The sequence below is a fragment of the Nannobrachium achirus genome (genome assembly GCF_963921795.1).
Source record: "Nannobrachium achirus genome assembly, chromosome: 6".
NCBI classification, from domain to species: domain Eukaryota; kingdom Metazoa; phylum Chordata; class Actinopteri; order Myctophiformes; family Myctophidae; genus Nannobrachium; species Nannobrachium achirus.
In genome coordinates this window covers 24126938-24147416 of record NC_137815.1, presented here as the reverse complement: position 1 = coordinate 24147416, position 20479 = coordinate 24126938, and the positions used below count along the sequence as shown (strand labels likewise).

At 43.0% G+C, this 20479-nt stretch overlaps 1 protein-coding gene across 1 annotated transcript; it reads left to right on the top strand.

Moving 5' to 3' along the window:
- The first annotated feature begins 12229 nt into the window (after positions 1-12229).
- cdk2 (cyclin dependent kinase 2) lies at positions 12230-19603 on the top strand. Its single transcript, XM_080728971.1, has 7 exons — positions 12230-12586; positions 14576-14653; positions 15237-15357; positions 16844-17014; positions 17490-17591; positions 18235-18438; positions 19069-19603. Exons 1-7 carry the CDS (start codon positions 12471-12473, stop codon positions 19171-19173), a joined length of 897 nt encoding a protein of 298 aa, XP_080585097.1. The 5' UTR covers positions 12230-12470; the 3' UTR covers positions 19174-19603.
- Positions 19604-20479: the final 876 nt, after the last annotated feature.

Here is a 20479-nt window from a genome sequence, read left to right as displayed (position 1 = left end):
TCTTCAGGCTAGGACTCAAGTCTAAGACATACAGGTCATCAGGTGTGTTGACTCCTCCAAAGAGGATGATACGATCTCCCATCATGCAACAGCACATCTTAGAAGTTGGAGACGGTCCTTTTCCCTTGGTCTCAACCTTCTTCCAGCAGAAAGTCTCTGGACTGAATTTCCATAGATCATTTAAGTACTGGTAGCGCTTATAGCCACCAAGTATGAACAGCTTTCCATTGTAGGTAAAGGCTGAATGATCACTGCATGCTTCAGGAAGAGGCTGTGTTGAAGGTGTGTTCATCCAGCAGTTGGTCTCTGTGTCAAACACTCTGTTGGTGTTGTAGTACTGACCCAACCAGCCCCCAAATACAAACATCTTTGTCCCGATGATGGTGGCAGAGTGACGTGATGAAGCAGGAGGAGGAGTTCCTCTGGTGTTAATAAAAGACCAGACCATCGTGGTGGTGTCCAACTTGTAGATGTCATTAGTGTATCCAGTATTGGTGTATCCTCCATGGATAAACATGATCTTCCCCAAAACAGAGGCGGAGTGGGCCTTCCTCCCCTCTGGAACAGTCCCAGAAACCCTTGGTTTGAACCATATATTGGCGTCAACATCAAAGGCATGAAGCACATTGCAGTAAGGATGCCCTCCCCAGATGTAAACAGTATATTCTATCAGCACAGCTGTGTGGCGTTCACGCACAGAGGGAACCTCAGAGTGACGTTTTCCCCTTCTAGGTGTCACAGGGGTCAACTTCCTCCAGCATAAAGACACTGTGTTGAAGACATGTACTTCCATCCTGGTGGTCAGGTTTCTGTCTCCTCCAAAGCAGTAGATCATCTGGTGTCCGACCACCACAGCAGCCTGGTTCTTCCTCTGTTCTCCTTCCAGATGTATCGTCCAGTGAAACATTTCACACAGCAGAACCACCGTCAATGAGTGTTGACAACTAATTTACAGATGAACTTCTCAGGACGAAGGCAGGTTGGTTTCCTCGGTACTACTAGTCGCTAACTGATGTTTAGTGTATCTGACGATTCATTTTAAAGAACAATTACACGGTTATGATGATGACGTGATGTCATTGCATGGTTACGTCAGATATTGTGACGATAGCTAATGATTGGCCATTTGCCAGAAAATCACACCCAGTGTGAAGTGAGTGGTGCCTTTTATGGGTTAATTTCATTAAACGTCCTGTGAAGCTTGGCCAACGCCCAGCTTTGCAGGACGGACATACATGCCCCCCTTTAATGCAAACCCCATTATACCTGTTGTCATAGGACCCGTTTTGACCATCTGTTTGCCTGTGTCCATTTATGCCCATATATGGAGATATCTGTATCTGTCTTTTTGCGTCCATTTTATGCCCATATTTGGAGATCTTTGACCATCTGTTTGCCTGTGTCCATTTATGCTCATATATGGAGATATCCGTATCTGTCTGTCTGCATCCATTTTATGCCCATAAATGGAGATCTATGCAGACACAGTGCCGGTTCCGGAAAACCCTGATGTCAGACATCAGAATCCGAACCTTTCGTGCTGGTTCCAGAAAATCGCGTATCGGATCGGGTCGAGCCCGGGCACTGCACTACCTGCTGCGACGGGGAACGCGCGTGCCGAATTTGAAATAGGGAATAAATGCCCCACCCTTTAATGCAAACCCCATTATACCTGTTGTCATAAGAGCCGTTTTGACCATTATGTTTGCCTGTATCCTTTTATGCCCATATAGGAACATCAGAATACGTAACCATGGCATTTTTTGTTGACTCGTGTGGCGTACGTGATCTCAGAGCCTTTTATGATGTGATGTCACAATGAGTCAGCGCTTGCGCCGATTTCCTCCGGAACAGCCTGATGTCAACAATCAGCCCGCATAAGGAGATTCCGAACGTTTCGCGCCGGTTCGGGAAAACCGCGCGTCGGGTCGAGGCCCGGCACTGCACTCCGCGCCGCGGCGGGGAACGCGCGTGCCGAATCTGAAGCCGGTGGGACGAACGGTTCTCGGGATACGCGGATTACAGACAGACACACACGCAGAGACTTCTCGCATTTATAGATAGATGATACATTCAGCTGTGCATTTAGTCTCAATGTTTGTAAACAAGAAACCCGTCTATTGCTCTTTATTCTGCTACAATGGGAAGGGAGAAGTACTGGCACCTGCCTCTGGGGGCATTTACAAATTTAATGAGACTAAATACCGGTAAGCGATTTAAACCATTTCCCAACACTGTCGTGCATGTTTCATTTACCGCAGGATGGAAAATCATACTCTGGGAGCGTGGAACTACCTTTACTTTTTGAATACAATTTCGGGGAAAGGGTGATCTACCTCGGCGTGGAGGCATTCCACTGCAGCCCGGGGATATCCACGTAGGACCTCTTCTCGGAGCACAACAGTATGCAGCGGAGGGTGAGGTTCTATATGGGTCGAGTAATAGCATTTGAAAGGGTTAACTTTGCTGTGTCATTAAGGCTAAAATGTTCAAACATTCTTCGAAATTATTCAGATCTACGTACAAGCTCATAACTTGTTGTTATGTTACTGTATGCGTCGTAGATTGGCTATTTCTGCAATGCTTTTGGAAATATTTCATTAAAAAGTGTGTGTGTGTGTGTGTGTGTGTGTGTGTGTGTGTGTGTGTGTGTGTGTGTGTGTGCACACGTGCGTGCATGCGTGTTTGTTTGTTTGTTTGTTTGTTTTGTAGGTTATTTTCGCGCTCCAGTGAGAGGTGCTTATTATTTCAGATTCACTGCTGCTAATGATGGGTCATCAATGCATCTGAGGATCATAATGCGTAAAAATCACAGGCAAATCATTAAGAACTATGCATACAATAATAAGATTCATGCTGAATACATATCTAATGGATTGGTATTTGAGCTGTGGCCGGGAGACACAGTGAACATGGAGTTACCTGGTGGTTCCCGGCTCTATGATGACTCAGAAAATCACAACACATTCAGTGGTTTTCTGCTCTATCCTATGTAACACTACTGCTGACACTACTGGAAACTCACTGAGTAGCCTACATTTACTCAAATACTCTGTTTAAGTACAATTTAGACATAACTTTTCTTTAATAATAATAGTAATAATCATCATCATCATCATCATCATCATCATCATCATCATCATCATCATTTTAACCACTTTTCAGAAAAGGCTGCTCTAAATCTCAAAACGATGTGCTGTGAGCATGTAGATCTGCTATTTAAAAAAGAACCAAATTGAACAATAATGGCTCTAAATCTTTTCAGATGGGGTTCTGCAGCCAAATACATATTCATTTGACAATCCATTACATCATAAAGGCAAATATTGTATGTTTTACTCCATTACAATTATTCAACTGCTTTAGTTGTGGATTTACATTATTAATACAATACATATTAACCGTTTAAGCACTATTATATACTTCGGCCCATCCATAACAGCAGATCTACAAGCTCACGTGTCACAATGCATTGCATTATGATCTTTTAGATCTTCTGTTTGTGAAATATAAAAATGAAATGAAAATATATGAAAGAAATATAAAAAGAAAAAAAAAGGCCATTCTGCATAATGAATACTGTATATATGCTTTTTTTGACACTCCTTTTGTACTAAATTTCTACATTGTGATTTTACTTGTTGGATAAGAGTGTAAATGTCTAAAATGTAACTTATATATATTGTAAAAGGTATTTGTACTTTTACTCCAGTAGAAATGTGAGTACCTCTTCCACCACTGGTCCTGGTAGCATTACATTAAAGAGCTTCCATAATGCTCATATTCATGTTGTCAATAAAGACACATTCAAAAGCACTCAATTGGATATTATTATTATCATTATATAACTATTATTCTGACTTTCAAGTTATTTTTTCACAGGGTTTCACTTTGAGAAACCGTGTTCTACTTTGTTTAGAAGCACCTAATAGCTTTTTACATTAAGCGTAATTCAGTACACCTTCACAATTCCATTATTCCACAAAATGCCATCATGAAGGAATCTCCCCATTTCTGTGAACATTTGCATGCCCCACTCACAGTATAAGCACCTCCATCCCAAATCTTTCACATCGGCCTCATGGTGGCGCTACAAGAGCCCAACATTATGGCCAATAACTTTTTTCCCCCTCTTTTTTCCAGGATTCCCTGGATGGCTACATTTCGTACATTTAGCTTTTTCTTCAAAAGACACATTTTGCTGCTATTCCTATATAGGCTATTGTGTCCAAAATTCACACAAACCGGTACACGTTATCTCTGGGGTCATGTGATCAATGTGTATCCACAACTTTGTGACATCCCATCGTGCATTGCACAGAAGGCGTGCGGGCCGAGTGTGATCTACAAGCTCACAACGGTTGCATCTGCGACGCGAGCTTGTATGTCTGCTATTACCGGAAGTGTCCCGCAGATAATGCTACAGTAAAGTCTTGCGGAAACAGGTGGATACGTTTGATATTTCAGATCCCATTCCAAGTTGCCATGACTGTTTATGTAAGGCGGCCAACCCTTACATTAACGGCCAGTGTTTAAAACTGGTTCAGTTCAATATCAAGTTCAAGTTTAGAATACGTTAATTCATTAAATATCAATACACCATTTCTTGTCTGTGTCGAGAGAGACCGAGACCACACAGGTATTAAGGGGTTTACAAAGGTACATTTAATTTAATAAGTCCCTTTACAAGGCATCTTCGCCAACACACAATCAAAAATAAAAGAAAAAGGAACAAACCCTAACACTCCTATCGGTTGGCCAGAGGTGATGTCAGCCTTCGCTGCATTTGCTGAGCCATTCCCACCATTTATCCTATCATGTGTCCTCATGTCCTCATTCACTTAAATACAACATGGTTAGGGAAAAGAGGAATATTAACACAATACAAGCAACGAAAATACAATGTGCATTCAGAATCAACAGAAATAATAGAATACAGCAAAACGTATTTAAGGAAGTAGAATAAAAATGGAAAAATAATAATACCCTCTTTCACCCTATCACATTCTCCCCCTCTTTATCGTTGGCAGTCCCTGCAACAAGCTTACGCTGGACTATACCTGACAAGAGGCTGCCCCAAATTAACTCCAGTAGAACGTCGTGGCCCTGATAGGTCTCCTGACGGAGAGCTTCCTCCAGTTAGGCTGTCGTCTTGGTTGAATGCATCCTCCCTTTCGCCGCCTCCTCAATTTCTCCATTCTTTTGGTCCAGAACTTGCGACCCGGCATCTACTAACCCACCTAACGGATCTCCCTTCATTGTTACCCCGATACTCTGGCACTGCCCAATAAGCGCTTCATTTCCCCTTATTCCCATCTGTGGGGAGTTTAACGGTGGCTGGTTAGTTCTGCAAAACCTTGCTATGTGACCAGACTGTCTACACTTTCGGCATATCGGTCTACCTCCCTCATCCCACTCATTCCCCTGGGGTGGCACGTACCGGCGGTGAGGCGGCACGTAACGCTGTGCTAGCAGTGGGGCGCGTGCAGCAGTGGCGGGCTCGTACTGGTGGCTAGGCGGTGCATAACGTGGCTCTGGCGGCGGCGGCGCAGCGGACTGGATGAGTGGCCGAATTTCATTCATCAGTTCCTCTGTGAGCCCCTGCATTTGGGCCTTGACATCATCCATGATCTCTCGTTTCAACTCCTTTCTCCAGTCACAGGTCTGTGAAGGGTTTGGAACAGTGGGGTTAACAGCATGGCACATAACTTCAGTCGCCCTCATACCTCCATATTCAACATCTAATAGTAGGGCATCTTCTCTTAGCGCAACAAAATCTTCGTCTGGATGTCTCCGGGCGTATACTCGTAGAGCTTGGCTCAGCGGACCCTCTGACAGCCCCATAAGCAGTTGATCTCGTAAAACGATATTGGAGGGGGCCGTGGTTGGATCATGTCGCCGCAGCCAACAGAAGAGTTCCCTAAGCCTCAGAATATACAAGTTGGCGCTCTCGCCTGGACGCTGAGCGCAACTGTAGAACTGTGAACGCACTTTACACACCGGAACTGTTTCTATATACAAGTTATCAAGATATTTCAGGATTTTTACCACCGTGTCTCGCTCTCCTTCCTCTAATACAACAATTTGCCGCTTAGCCTCATCCGTCAAAGTTTTAAACAAAATGGCAACCTTTTTTGCTTCTGTCACGTCCTGTGTGCCTAATAAGCCTTCAATTTGATCTCTCCATTCTTTATATTTTTCCTCCCCTTCTGTCCCCCCAAACTTGGGCAGCCACAGGGCTCCCGGGTACACAGGCATCATCATCATTATTGTTTGCAGTCACAGAAGTGAACCAAAGTAACTATAATCGTTCGGTCTCTCTCGTATTCAGCAGCGAAGTGTGATGTCACTTCCGTGAAATGGCGTGAAATGTCGCCCTCTACGGGGTTCATGCTGGTATTGTTTTGTATTCAAATCGCCATTGAGGAATTTGCGATCACCGCATATAAGAACTGTGTTAAAAATATAAACACACCATGTGCGCGGACATGCTCTCAGCGACAGTCTGTCCCAGACACGAGTGTCTCTCTGTAGTTTCCAACATTTAGGACAGCGTTGATTACATTTTCTCTGACAACAGTCTATATCAGATATGAATGAATATCATAAACTATGCAGAACCCCCCCGCTGACAGAAACGCGCACACGGTGTGTTTATTTTTTTTTAACACAGTCCTTATATGCGGCAATCGCAAATTTCCCAATGGCGATTTGAATACAAAACAATACCAGCATGAACCCCCTAGAGGGCGTCATTACGCACAAATGACGACATGGCTTATTGCTCTCTCTTGTACCCTGCCGACACAACGCCAATTATGTAAGGCGGCCAACCCTCACATTAACGGCCAGTGTTTAAAACTGGTTCAGTTCAATATCAAGTTCAACTTTAGAATACGTTAATTCATTAAATATCAATACACCATTTCTTGTCTGTGTCGTACTTATTACCAAATGTTCAAAGAGTGTTGCCGGACAACGCCAGTTGGATGAAACCAACGAAACCATAAAAGGTTTCTTTACACAGTAACACAGGTTCGTTTTTATACTTGAGAGAGCAACCTTTGGGGAATGTAAACCCCTGAGAGAGACCGAGACCACACAGGTATTAAGGGGGTTACAAAGGTACATTTAATTTACAAGGCATCTTCGCCAACACACAATCAAAAATAAAAGAAAAAGGAACAAACCCTAACACTCCTATGGCGCCGCTAAACTAAGCTAAAAGGATAATATAATTAAGAGTTACAACTTTATTCCGTTCACTAATAAAATAGAAACGTTAAAATTAACTATTCAACCAGGCAAAAGACAACAGTAAAACCAAGTCTGTTGCGCACTACAGTGCAGTTACTCTAATACTTAGCAAACGAGAAGTCCTATAAAGCACACAGTGCTACAGTGCGATTACTCAATTACTTCAATGAACTCAGTTACCCAGCAACATAGGAAACCTATGAAGCGCACGGTACTACAGTGCGATACTCAATTACTTTGTACTTAGTTACTTAGCAGCATAAACCCTATAAGGCGCACAGCGCACGGCACTACAGTGCTGGTTACTCAATTACTTCAGTACGTTATATTCCCTTTGTACTCAATTACTCAACCACAGTTCAATAGGGCGACCCGGGGACCCAATATCTTCAGTGAATGAACATGGCCAGCAGGACACAGGTACGTCTCTCACACGTCTACTCCAACGAATCTGAAAGCACAGGAGGAAACCGCCAGATAACTGTTTCCAAGGCTCCAATAGTGCTACTCCACAAGGACAGCGATATAGAAGGACAGTGTGACTCAGGACAATACTCACACACGAAGGCAAGCGTACTGCTTGCCCCTGCGTTGATACAACACGTCACACTGTAATCGCCTCTCCACACAGCCTGGCAGGCTCGACTTCTCCGGTCCAAACACTCGTCTCCCCAGGATGCTGGACTTGGTAGGTGAAGGCCCGTCTCTCCGTGGCTGGTTCTCTTAACACTAATAACAGATCGCTCACAGTTCGTTATACACTTAAAGGTTCGTCTAGGCTCGTTTACTGGGTCCCCAACCCCGGCTGCTGCTAGCTTCCCACACGTCTTCTCTGCCCGGTGTCTCTCTCGCAACTGAGCCCGCTGTTCATTCATATACCCAGTGGCTCCGCCCAGCCACTTCTCGGTTGGCCAGCGGTGATGTCAGCCCTCGCTGCATTTGCTGAGCCATTCCCACCATTTATCCTATCATGTGTCCTCATGTCCTCATTCACTTAACCAGGGGGGTCCAGGGGAAAAATCCGCCTAAAATGTATGCCCAAATTGGAACAGTTGTGGACACAAAACTACAATGATTGTGGCTAATCTTGTCCCACCAAATGTCAGCTAACCCCTGAAAATTCACAAATGCAGTGTAAAACATCACATTTCTCTTACCAAATTGTCCTGCTGTGATTATTTAGCTAGGAAAAGAGGATTGAAAAAGACCTCCGCCTATGAAAAATTTGCCTTCTGAATAGTGAATGAGCCTCAAGACCTCATTGAAAACATAAATATTGAATAGAGAAATTGTTCACCAAGGTGTCATCAATTGATAGGCAAAATTGTATGAATATATTCCAAACTATGTAAACTCTACAGATGTTTTAGTGAGAGTAGTGCTGTAATATTAGTAATGTTAAAGTATAGGGTGAAAAATGATAAAAACGAGTAACAATAAGTAGTAATAATACTGTAATATGAGTAATGTATGGATGAAAAGTACAATGGCAGCTGATTACTATACTGTAGGACCACTGTAACAATAATCAACAATGAAATTGTACTTTTATTTGGTCTCTATTGATTTATTGACATTTATTGACAGCTGTTCAGAGGTCAACACCTTTTGCCCCCGCCGGCGGGGGCAATGGGGTTCAAGAGGTTAAATACAACATGGTTAGGGGAAAGAGGAATATTAACACAATACAAGCAACGAAAATACAATGTGCATTCAGAATCAACAGAAATAATAGAATACAGCAAAACGTATTTAAGGAAGTAGAATAAAAATGGAAAAATAATAATACCCTCTTTCACCCTATCACATTTACAAAGTTTCCGAGCCCTGGGTAAATGCAATTCTTTTTTTGATGAAGACCGTTGTATGTAATAGAAACCAAGACAGATATGAGGCAGGATGAACACAAAAATGTAAATATTATAATTCATTGTATTCACATTAACAACACAAAACATTGTATAGTTTGTGACACAATCAGCAAACATAATGCACTGCATAATAATAATAACTAGTTCTTACCCGTTCAAAGATATGAGCTCCGAAATGATGTGCAGTGTCTGGGTTATGGGGTGTGCACTGTGCACACAGTATATGAGGGATGGAAAGTAACTTTCTGGTGCTTGCATGATAATATGTAGGAGCATCAATGTAAGAAATACCCGTTTCGTTTAAAGGCTACAGAGATACTGTGTACCGATCTACATGACAACATCTGAAAGAGGGCCAGCCAACACCCCACGCACGCACGCACGCACGCACGCACGCACGCACACACACGCACACGCACACACACACTCAAACATGTTGGCCCATACTAGATGCAGAATAGATATGCCTCATGCTAGATACAGAATAGATAGTAGTTACACCATCAAAATGCTAATATACAGCATATGATTTGTGAAAGTGACACACGCACACACACACACAGCTGGTTAAACATGTTGCCCCATGCTAGATGCAGAATAGATATGCCTCATGCTAGATGCAGAATAGATAGTAGTTACACCATAAAAATGCTAATATACAGCATATGATTTGTGAAAGTGACAAACAGGCTTCACAGTTATGTCAGGTGTGTTCATATGCTAATGGTGATGCGATTTCAGATCAATTGCTCCAGCCACTGAGGAGAAACGCTGTGACAGACACTCAGACAGACAGACAGACAGACAGACAGACACTCAGACAGACAGACAGACACTCACTCAGACAGACATTCGCAAAATTATAGTATAGATATGGCCTACATCGTGGCACATGTTGAACAAGCTTCACAGGATTCACTATGATTGGCCAGCGGGAGGCTTGGTGAAATGAACTCATAAATAGCACCGCTCACTTCACACTAGGTGTGATTTTCTTAGTTTTTTTACTTGTAGATTCGTTATTTTTGTCATGTGACACCTTCACTTGACATTTGACTTGCATAGCACACTGCTACCTCATTATTGCACTGTGTGGCCCTGTGAATGATATACTGCGTAGGCCTGGAAATGGGGTCACATAATAAGTGTAATAATAATAAAAATATAGCTGCAAGCAGCGATAAAGTGGCCAAAAAATGACACAAATCACGCAAGCAGCGCCCCATTGCCGTGAAAGGCCCAAGAACACGTGGCACCCTTTTCACATTGGCCTATTATAGCGCCTCCAGGAGGCCAAAAAGACCTACCTGACCTGCCGGAGACCTGTTCTCGGCGCCCGCTGGCCTGCTGGTCTGGGCGTGTGCCGCATGGGCGTTGCCACGTGGGCATGGATGCCTGGCGGCGTCGCCGGTTCGGATCCGGATGACCTTTGCCGCGTGTCGCTCCCCGTCTCTCCCCCCATTTCCTGTCGTTTATCAATAGACCTTATTCACACTGCGGCCATCTTTGATCACATGACCACGTTGGGTAGCAAGCAGCCAATCAGAAGCTCAAAACAGTGTTTTGGGTAATCAAGACCCACCCAAGGAAGCTTCTGATTGGCTGCTTGACACCGACGTGGTCATGTGATCAAAGATGGCCGCGGTGTGAATAAGGTCTATTAAGGCAAAAGCCCAAAAACAAATCTTTAAAATATATATAACCAGGGACGTTCATGGTGTGGTTTAGGACTAGGAGGTGTCCTGATTCTTGTCTCATTCAGGACTCCTGAATGAGACAAGATGCTGCTTAAATATGCTAAGTTAATAGCCTATGTTTATCTGGTTGTTGTTTCCACAGACATATCATTCATATTTTATTTGGAGTTGGCGGTTGCAATAATGCACATAATGAATACAACCTGTGTCAAATATGGGGTCTATTAGACCTATATGCATCAAATTATTATATGCATTAAATGCAAACTAAACTCGGGGTCCTTGAAATAAAAGAAATACAGTTTAAGAACCACTTCTAAACACTACACTACACACGATTGTAGATCGGCTGCGCGACACCGGACACATGATTTACGGTTTACGTAAAGTGACGTAGGCTACAACGGCATGACGTTTATGGTCACGTGAACCTTGCATCGTTTTTGAGCGCTCGTTTCATAGCACGTTGTAGCCCTGCCCTGGGTTGCCATGTCTGCTTGTTATAAGGAGAGTTGCGTCACCTCCGAATCGACTTTGGTGGATTGGATCATGGATGGAGATTGTTGGTGTAGTTACTTATGTGTGGCTTTGTTTCCTATTGTTGTTTCTTATTTACAAACCATTGGTTCTCTCAAATATTTTCATGTGAAGGACATCCAGATATTTTACTCCCAAAATTATACTCGGAGACAAGAGACTTGAATTATTTTAGTTTTTGTTACATTCCTAAGACAATAATAATTTGAGGAGACTCTTGTGTTTCCATAGGGAACAAAGCAGCTAGGCTCTTTGTGTCTCCATAGGGAACCACTGCTGGTCATCAAATTATTGGCTTTGGAATGCAACAAAAAAACTAAAAAAGAATATCCATGAAATCAACATAATCAAGTAAGTAATGGGGGGGGGGGGGGGGTGATTCAGGTTAGGGTTTGGATTAGGTTTAACCACTCCTTTAATATGCATTTGTCCACAGAGTCAGATCACCGCATCTGAAAATATTTAATGCCAGGCAGGGACCCCCTGATTTGTGTTCAAATTCAAAATGTTTAAATTTTTTCATGTTTTTATTTAATAGAAAATAGCAGATCTAGAAGCACTTACATCGGATCAAAGTGTTCATGATTGATTATTATCTACAGATTACAGTCATAGTCACACACTACTTCTGTCTAGGCATGTCTTTATAAACCTGGCTGCAATACTTCTAGCAAAACGGGACAACCCTGCTGCCCACACTGACTCCCGCCCGCTCGGTGTGTGGTGTGAGACTGAACGAGCGCCCCTTGGTGTAAGGCGGGAACAGGGCGCTGTGTGGACGGTTGGTTTGTTTATTATGTGATTCATGACCCACTTTATACTGTCTGCTCTGTTATTAGAACTGTGACTGTCTGTATGTCTGTAAGCTGTGTGTCTGTGGATGTAGAAGCTAATGTAGCCAACAGCTATTAGCAGGGCGGGCAACGGTCAGGTTCTGTGCCTTAAAAAGCAGTTTAGTGCCTTTGTTTGTTACTTGTGTGGTTTGGCTGTAGCTATAGCAGCTACAGCTAACTGACTGACTGACTGTCCCAACAACACAAAGGATCTTGGAATCATCCTAACCAGAGCAGATTCAGAGAAGAGTCCTAGTAACATACATACAGAAGAGATGGACGCCTTTCAGAAGGTGGAGAAGATAGGAGAAGGGACTTACGGAGTGGTGTACAAAGCCAAGAACAAACAGACCGGAGAGACAGTTGCTCTCAAGAAGATCAGACTGGACACGTAAGTTAATATATGTTATTATGTGTTGTTGTCGACAAACTGTAACGTTGAATCATGTTTTGTTTTTGATGGGATTGATGATGACACTGTTTTATTATCACACACACAAGACACAACGATGAGCTACTGCATCAACACAACTTTAGGTGACAAAAACAAAACGTTTTCATTTCAAAGACCCCCGTTATCTGTCTGTCTGTCATTCAGCGTTAGGAATATTTTTCAAAGGACCTAAATGGAAATAAGCCATATCTAAGGCTTTCTTGGGTGTATCCTTTTAGTTGACCGTGTACCAGTGAACTGTACTGTCATGAAACTGTACCCTTTCCTGTGCAAACTTCTAATAAATACTTCAATCAATCAATAACACTCGAGAGTTACAGACCTGCAGGGTTCTTCTTTTTTTTATATATATATTTTTTAGGATCGTGACAAAGGGGGGGGGGGGGGGGCTAAGTTAGTGCATGATTTGTAAACATGGAAGAGTTACCTTTTAGTTTAGTTAATACATTGATAGATACCTACCAGCCAATATGAATATTTTAACAATTTACGGTTTAGGGATTTAGGATTTAGCTGACACTCTTCCAGAGCGATTTACAGTAACGCAAGGTGAGACATCGAATGCATAGAGAGACAGTGTAGTTCCTCAGACAGTAATCTAGGATCATAGAAAACCTAGCATCGATCTAAAGTTAACAATATAATATAAAGAACTAATACACATTGAAACTGTACAAACTATATGATGTCAGAGGTCAACAAATGAACCTGGCATCTGTCTATATGACATGCTAAGTTGCATATTAAAGCCTGCAAGCCTTAACAGGCTGGTTATATGGTGGTACAGTAAGTGGTTTTCAAAGTGGGGATCGTGGACCCTCCCAGGCCAGGAGAGTGCCAGCAAAATGAGGATTGATTTTGATTTCACTGTTATGTCACCAGCTAAAAGTTACATAAGTATGAATGCATTTAGATTCATGCAAATGTGACGACTCCTTGGTTATATAATCAACAGATAATTTGACTTGTTCTTGGCACACTGCCTGGTCACAGGGTGGATACAGATACTATATTATGTAAAGAATAAGCTCAAATACGGGTCGCCAGATGACTAACCGAACTTAATGTGAAACATTGTTTTCTCACTCAACAGGCAACACACACCAACAGAAAGTTTAAGTGTATCGAGGGCATCTCACATTGACAATTTAAGGACTTTTTAATACCTCTGAAATGACAAACTAAACTTTGGCCAAATTGTCAAATATTAGAGGCAGAAATTGTGAAAATAGCCAATCTACATGCTCACAACGTTGTGAGCGTGTAGATCTGCTATTTTCACAATAGAACCGTGTTTAGAAAAACATAATGCTTCAACTCTTAGTGCTTGTCAGGGAGGGTGGGGGGGGTCCTCAGTTAAAATATGATTATTTTGGGGGTCGCGTCCTGAAATGGTTGAGAGGTCACATGACAAAAAGCATAGATCTATGAGCAGAGCTAACAACATGTTGCATCGTGATACGCTTTTTGAGCAGTGGCCTGGAAGGAGCTAAGCTCCCAAAAAATGTCTGGGTCCTAAAGTAAAGCGTGGCCTACATCTGGCCTTCATCTGGCCTAGATGTGGCCTACATCTGGCCTAGATATGGTCTACATCGTGGCACATGATAAACAAGCTTCGCAGGTTGCACTATGATTGGCCAGCGGAGGCTTGGTGAAATGAACTCCTAAATAGCACCGCTCACTTCACACTAGGTGTGATTTTCTTCGTTTTTTTACTTGTAGATTTGTTATTTTTGTCATGTGACACCTTCACTTGACATTTGACTTGCATAGCACACTGCTACCTCATTATTGCACCGTGTGGCCCTGTGAATGATATACTGCGTAGGCCTGGAAATGGGGTCACACTTTGGAAAGGTTCGGAAAATGTATTGTTAAACGTGTGAGAATAACCCTGTAAAACATGATTGTTGCTCTTTTGTTCAGGGAAACAGAAGGTGTGCCAAGCACTGCCATCCGAGAGATCTCCCTCCTCAAAGAACTCAGTCACCCAAACATTGTCAAGTAAGTCTAAGTTAATGGAGTTCAGTGAACCGTGAATGTCCCACAGGTCAGAGTTCACACGTAGGCCTGTCACAATAATTACATAATGATGGATTGAAGTTGTCAAATGTGTCAGTAATGTCTTTGTATATTTACAGTAGGATATGTCATATCTACCATGTGCGACTTCAAAGGCTACAAGCCAAACAGAAATGTAATTGTCAACCACAAAAACACAATTAAATCATTAATCACAATTAATTGACTGACAATTAATCGCCATGTAAAATGTCATAATCGTGACAGCCCTATTCACATGGAAACTTTAGATTGTGTGTATAAAATCTTCCAGGCTGCGTGATGTCGGGAGCGTGTCGATATTTCGACGTTCCATTTATTCGACACAGGTGAATGTTAACCTGGTGAAATGCTAACCTGCCGACGCTGGTGAATGCTAACCTGGTGAATGTTAAACACTATGCCTAACCTCAGTAAAACTATGTCAAAACCTAACCTTTAGTCGAAATAATGACACGTAGAAATAGCGAGAATTGCCCTGTGACGTCATCCTTTAACTTTAGACTCGGTGTATGAAACCTTCCAGGTTACGTGACGTCATCCACACAGAGAACAAGCTCTACCTGGTGTTTGAGTTCCTTCACCAGGACCTGAAGAAGTTCATGGACTCCTCGTCTGTCTCTGGAATCCCTTTACCTCTGGTGAAGGTAAGCAGCATTATTATAGATGAATAAATAAACCTCATTGTGACAACATGAAAAGACCCAACCCAGCCTAATAAAGTAGTTGGTGAATGTATGTTTATTCAGCTTTCAGCATGACCACAGTGTTTAAAAGAATCACACCAAGCATGACACACGTGCATGTCTCCTTGTATGGGTCGTTCTGTCAGTGACGTCAGCTGTGGTCTCTGCGTACTTTCTATGACATTGGCCTCGCGTGACGTTAGTCTTGTACTGCATACGGACATGGAGACTAGGGGTGGATAGTGGCAAGAATCTTGCGATGCAATACGTATCACGATACTTGGGTCACGATGCAATGGTATCACAATATATTGCGAATTTTTGCGATACTATTACGATATATTAGCTTTAAAAGCTGAAGACGCTGCTCTAATGTTGTTGTTTTCGTCGTTCGCAGCCATTTTCTCGAGAGACCTCACTCACTGAACCGTGGGAAGGGGAAGTAGCTACTATTGCAAAGCGACATCTAGAGGCAGCGGAGTGTCAGGACCGGACTTGTACCATTGGTTCTTATGCATGGGAACATATTTTATTTTCCTCAAAGTATCGCGATACTACGGCCTGAAGTATCGATACAGTATTGGCAAATAAACTATTGCGATGTATTGCCATATCGATTATATTGCCCACCCCTAATGGAGACATAGGAACCTACACACAAAGCCAGACAAGGGAGCGGTTAGCACTGCTCAAAAAGACAGGTACCATTGAAACTTGAAAGATGAAATTGTCTATCTAAAAATCGAATTACCTAAAAACACAAATCTAAAATCCACTATCATTTAAGAGTCATAATAATGTAAAGGATTGGTGATTTCTTGTATTTCAGAGTTCGATTACTTCGATATATTGGAATGTCCAGTGTGTTTATATTTGACTCTGATGAAGTGTGGAACTCTACACCAGGGGTCTTCAACAGGGGGTCCGGGACCCCTAGGGGGTCCTCAGAGTTACTACAGGGGGTCCTCCAAATCTTTGAGTGATAGAAACTTTTTTTTCTCCTTTTTTATATTAACCACTTGAACCCTAGCGTCCATATTCTGAGAACTTAAGCCAAAAATAGCCGATCTACAAGCTCACAACGCCTCGCAGTAGATCGGCTATTTTTGGCAAAGAGCTTTGGTGTAGAGGGGAAAAAGAGCAGACTATGTACAGAGTGAAAGGTCAAGGTTATTAAGTATTGACGGTTCAGAGGGTTAAATATCTGAAAACACAAATTGACATGAATCCAAAATACACTGATGATTGTGCTGTCAAACAATGAAACTATATGGAATCCATGAACAGGTTGTGGGGGTCCCTGCTTCATCTCTCTCTCTCAACTAAGGGGTCCTTCACCTGAAAACGTTGAAGACCCCTGATGTAAAGGATTGGTGATTTCTTGTATCTCAGAGTTCGGCATATTGGAATGTCCAGTCCACAGAGCTACCTGTTTGTTTCTCCACAGAGCTACCTGTTCCAGCTGCTGCAGGGCCTGGCGTTCTGCCACTCCCACAGAGTCCTGCATCGAGACCTGAAGCCCCAGAACCTGCTCATCAACGCCCAGGGAGAGATCAAGCTGGCAGACTTTGGCCTGGCCAGGGCCTTCGGGGTTCCTGTCCGCACGTACACTCATGAGGTGAGGATCCCCAACATCCATTATCCTGGGGCGGAACATTTGCCAAAAAATAGCAGATCTACAAGCTCACAACCGTAGATCGGCAATTCTTTGGCAAATACATTTCGTAGAAAGTGAGAAAAGACTGTATCAAGTATGTTATTTCCAATTATAGAGGGTTTAAATTGTACCAGATATGCAGCTCGGCAAATAAAAGTTGAATTGATCCCAGTGCGTGACGAAGGATAATTTTGTGATAAATTTAAACCTCCACGATACGATTATTGTGAGTGTTTTTATCACGATAAACGATAAATAATGATCATCGTCCCATCCCTAATCAGGACCGACGCAAGTAAGCAATACAAAATCGTGCTGCGGTTAATTCACATATTCTGCTGATGTCTTTCCATTCATACAGGTTGATGGTTTTATTTGGGGTGAAAAATCAACCTTGTTTTGAAAAGTGATTGCGTTGCTTGGTTAATGTTCCCAGGTGGTAACACTATGGTATAGAGCTCCAGAGATTCTCCTGGGCTGCAAGTACTACTCAACAGCTGTGGACATCTGGAGCTTAGGATGCATCTTTGCTGAGATGGTAAGATTCTTTTACAACTTTAAAGGACAACTTTGTTTTGGCTAAATATGTATTTTAGACACAATAAGCCCATTAACCAGATGCACCACAATCTTTCATGGGCAGATGTGACTGTCTAAAAAGACACATTTAGCCACTTGCACGCATGCCCCCACCCACTGAAATGTAAGTCTCTAAAATGACTAAAACGATAGAAAGTAAATGAAACCTTTTTAACACTCATCTTTTCTCAACTAAAGGTCTTTGCACACTGCTGCGTTTTTCGGGCCGAATATCGGAGTGAATTTCGGAGCGTGTGAATAAAAAAATCAACCTCACGTTATGTCAATCACGTTTGCACACTGCCGCCGGTTTCGTATTTATTTTCGGACCAGAGTTGATTTTTTCCGATTTTCGCAGCTGTTGCACTGAGACCCTTGCTCTCTCTCTCTTTCCTCTCTCTCTCCCTGGGGCTTTTGGATTTCGGATTTCCAAAACGCAACGAAAACACGCAGTGCAGTGTGCAACCACCTTTACAATCTAAAATATGAACCCTTGTTCATATAAAAACAAAGTTTAAACTTTAAAATGGAACCTTTTTTTTTTTTATAAAGCACAAAATCTCCTCATTACTATTAATCGCTCCTGACCTCCTGTCCCCCAGATCACCAGGAGGGCCTTGTTCCCCGGAGACTCAGAGATCGACCAGCTCTTCCGGATCTTCCGGACGTTGGGGACGCCAGACGAGACCGTGTGGCCGGGAGTCACCTCCATGCCCGACTACAAGCCCTCCTTCCCTAAGTGGGCGCGGCAGGACCTGACCAAGGTGGTGCCTCTGCTCGACGAGGACGGCCGGGAGCTGATCTCCGTGAGTACTGATGAGGCGAAATTGGGGGGGGGGGGATACTGATCAAAAATAGTCATGTCGTTCCCATAACAATTTCTAGCTGAAAACATGTTCTTGAGAATGTATTCATTCCCTGTCAGACCAACATTGTTTATTTTACCAAATAGTCTCTTGTCCCTAACCTGACTTGCGTCAGATGGTGGCAGTAGTGCGTAGGCTACCGCTCTACTTTACCATCTGAGATCTCTCGGGCAGACTCGATGTAAGGGGCGGGCCATTTTTTGAAATTCTTTAGCAGGTGATTGGATGTGGCCGTCTCTATCACAGTGCCAACTCCAACCACTCATATTGGCCTGTCTGCATCCACGTGGTCTGCAATCAGACTCTATTGGCTCAGAGCCGCTCAGAGCCCGCCCGTAGCTGCCGCTGATTGGTCCGGCCCGGGGCTTTACGAGCGTTATCAACTCCCACCGAGAGATCTCAGATGGTAAAGTAGAGCGGTAGCCTACGCACTACTGCCACCATCTGACGCAAGTCAGGTTATCTTGTCCCTGGTCTCCCATCTAAGTGTTCTAATGAATGATTTGCATTTATATTTTAATGTATATAAAAAAAGAATATGTATATATTTTTCCCCCCCTTCTTCCACAGCAAATGCTGACTTACGATCCGAACAAGAGATTATCGGCCAAAAACGCCCTGGTTCACCGGTTCTTCCGTGATGTCACCATGCCGGTACCACACCTGCGACTCTAAAAGGACACAAATAACAGATGTCACGACATCTAAAAGGACACAACAGAACAGATGTCACGTTTTGTCCCTGCGATAACATCTTCTGAGCAGCCTTAAGGACCCTCAGTCTGTAACTTCAGTTCATTCCATTGTTTAGAATGGACCAGAATTATAGGGTAAGTTCCAGGATGCCACAATGGTGCCTTTTAAAAAAAAAACACACACACATCGTTCCCAAAAGGTTCAAACCAGCATTTTTGATAATAGTGTTCTGGCTGATGTTGCGCCCGTTCTGGCGCCTAACTGGAATCTGCATTCATTGTTCTATAGCAGGGGTCTTCAACAGGGGGGTCCGGGACACCAGAGTTACTACAGGGGGGCCAAATCTTGTTGTGATTGGATAATTATTTTAAATTAACAACTTGAACCCTCGCATCCCTATGCTGAGGAGAACTTTAGCCAAAAATAGCAGATCTGCAAGCTCTCAACGCCTCGCATCGCGAGGCGTTGAGAGCTTGTAGATAGCCTATTTTTGGCAAATAGGTTTGGTGTAGAGGTTAAGTGGCTAAATGTCTGAAAAAACACATTAACACAAATCCAACATAGACTGATGACAGTGCTGTCAAACAAGTCTATGAAATCTGTGAAAATCTGCTACACAATTTTATACAATATGTAGTGGGGGCACCTACTTTATCTCCCTCTCAGCTAAGGGGTCCTTGGACTGAAAACGTTGAAGACCTCTGTGCACAGCAGCCATATTGGAAAGAAAGTGGGCCTCTTGCATACTTCCTTCACAGGTTGTTGTTACCATGATTCTAAAGAAGGCTCTGTTCCAAGGTTCTGTTCCATTTGAGTGTAGTACAGTGCTATTCAATACTTTTAATTCAAGGACCCCCATAACTGCCATGCGATCCTGTCAAAACCCGCCGGCTTAATTAGAGGGTACAAATGAAACCAAACAGACCATTTGGTTCCGTTTGTACCCTCTGAGTTACACCGCCGTAAGGGGCCCATATGAAACCCCCCATCAAGGAGCCACCAGGGTCCCAGGACTCATTTAGTACCATTGGTAACAACAACCTTTGAGGGAAGTAAGGAAGATGCACACTTTCTTTCCAGCATGGCTGCTGTGCAAGTGTGCATAGAGCTTATTATGTATGTGTTATGTTATTGTAAATGCCTGATTTAAACGTATGGCTCTTTTCGACTATGAAGAGTTAACCAGAAACCATCCCCTGAAAAAGATTACTCGTACGTTTTTGAAAAAAGGAAAAGCATAATTTGTTAGTAGTAACTCCTAAGCATATCTGAAACCGAGCCATAG

What these genes read in the sequence shown, in the direction of transcription:
- cdk2 (XM_080728971.1), top strand. Translation starts at nt 12,471, where the DNA reads ATGGACGCCTTTCAGAAGGTGGAGAAGATAGGAGAAGGGACTTACGGA. An exon ending in TCCGCACGTACACTCATGAG is followed by an intron (nt 17,015 to 17,489) that starts GTGAGGATCCCC and finishes TAATGTTCCCAG; the next exon opens with GTGGTAACACTATGGTATAG. An exon ending in ACGGCCGGGAGCTGATCTCC is followed by an intron (nt 18,439 to 19,068) that starts GTGAGTACTGAT and finishes CTTCTTCCACAG; the next exon opens with CAAATGCTGACTTACGATCC.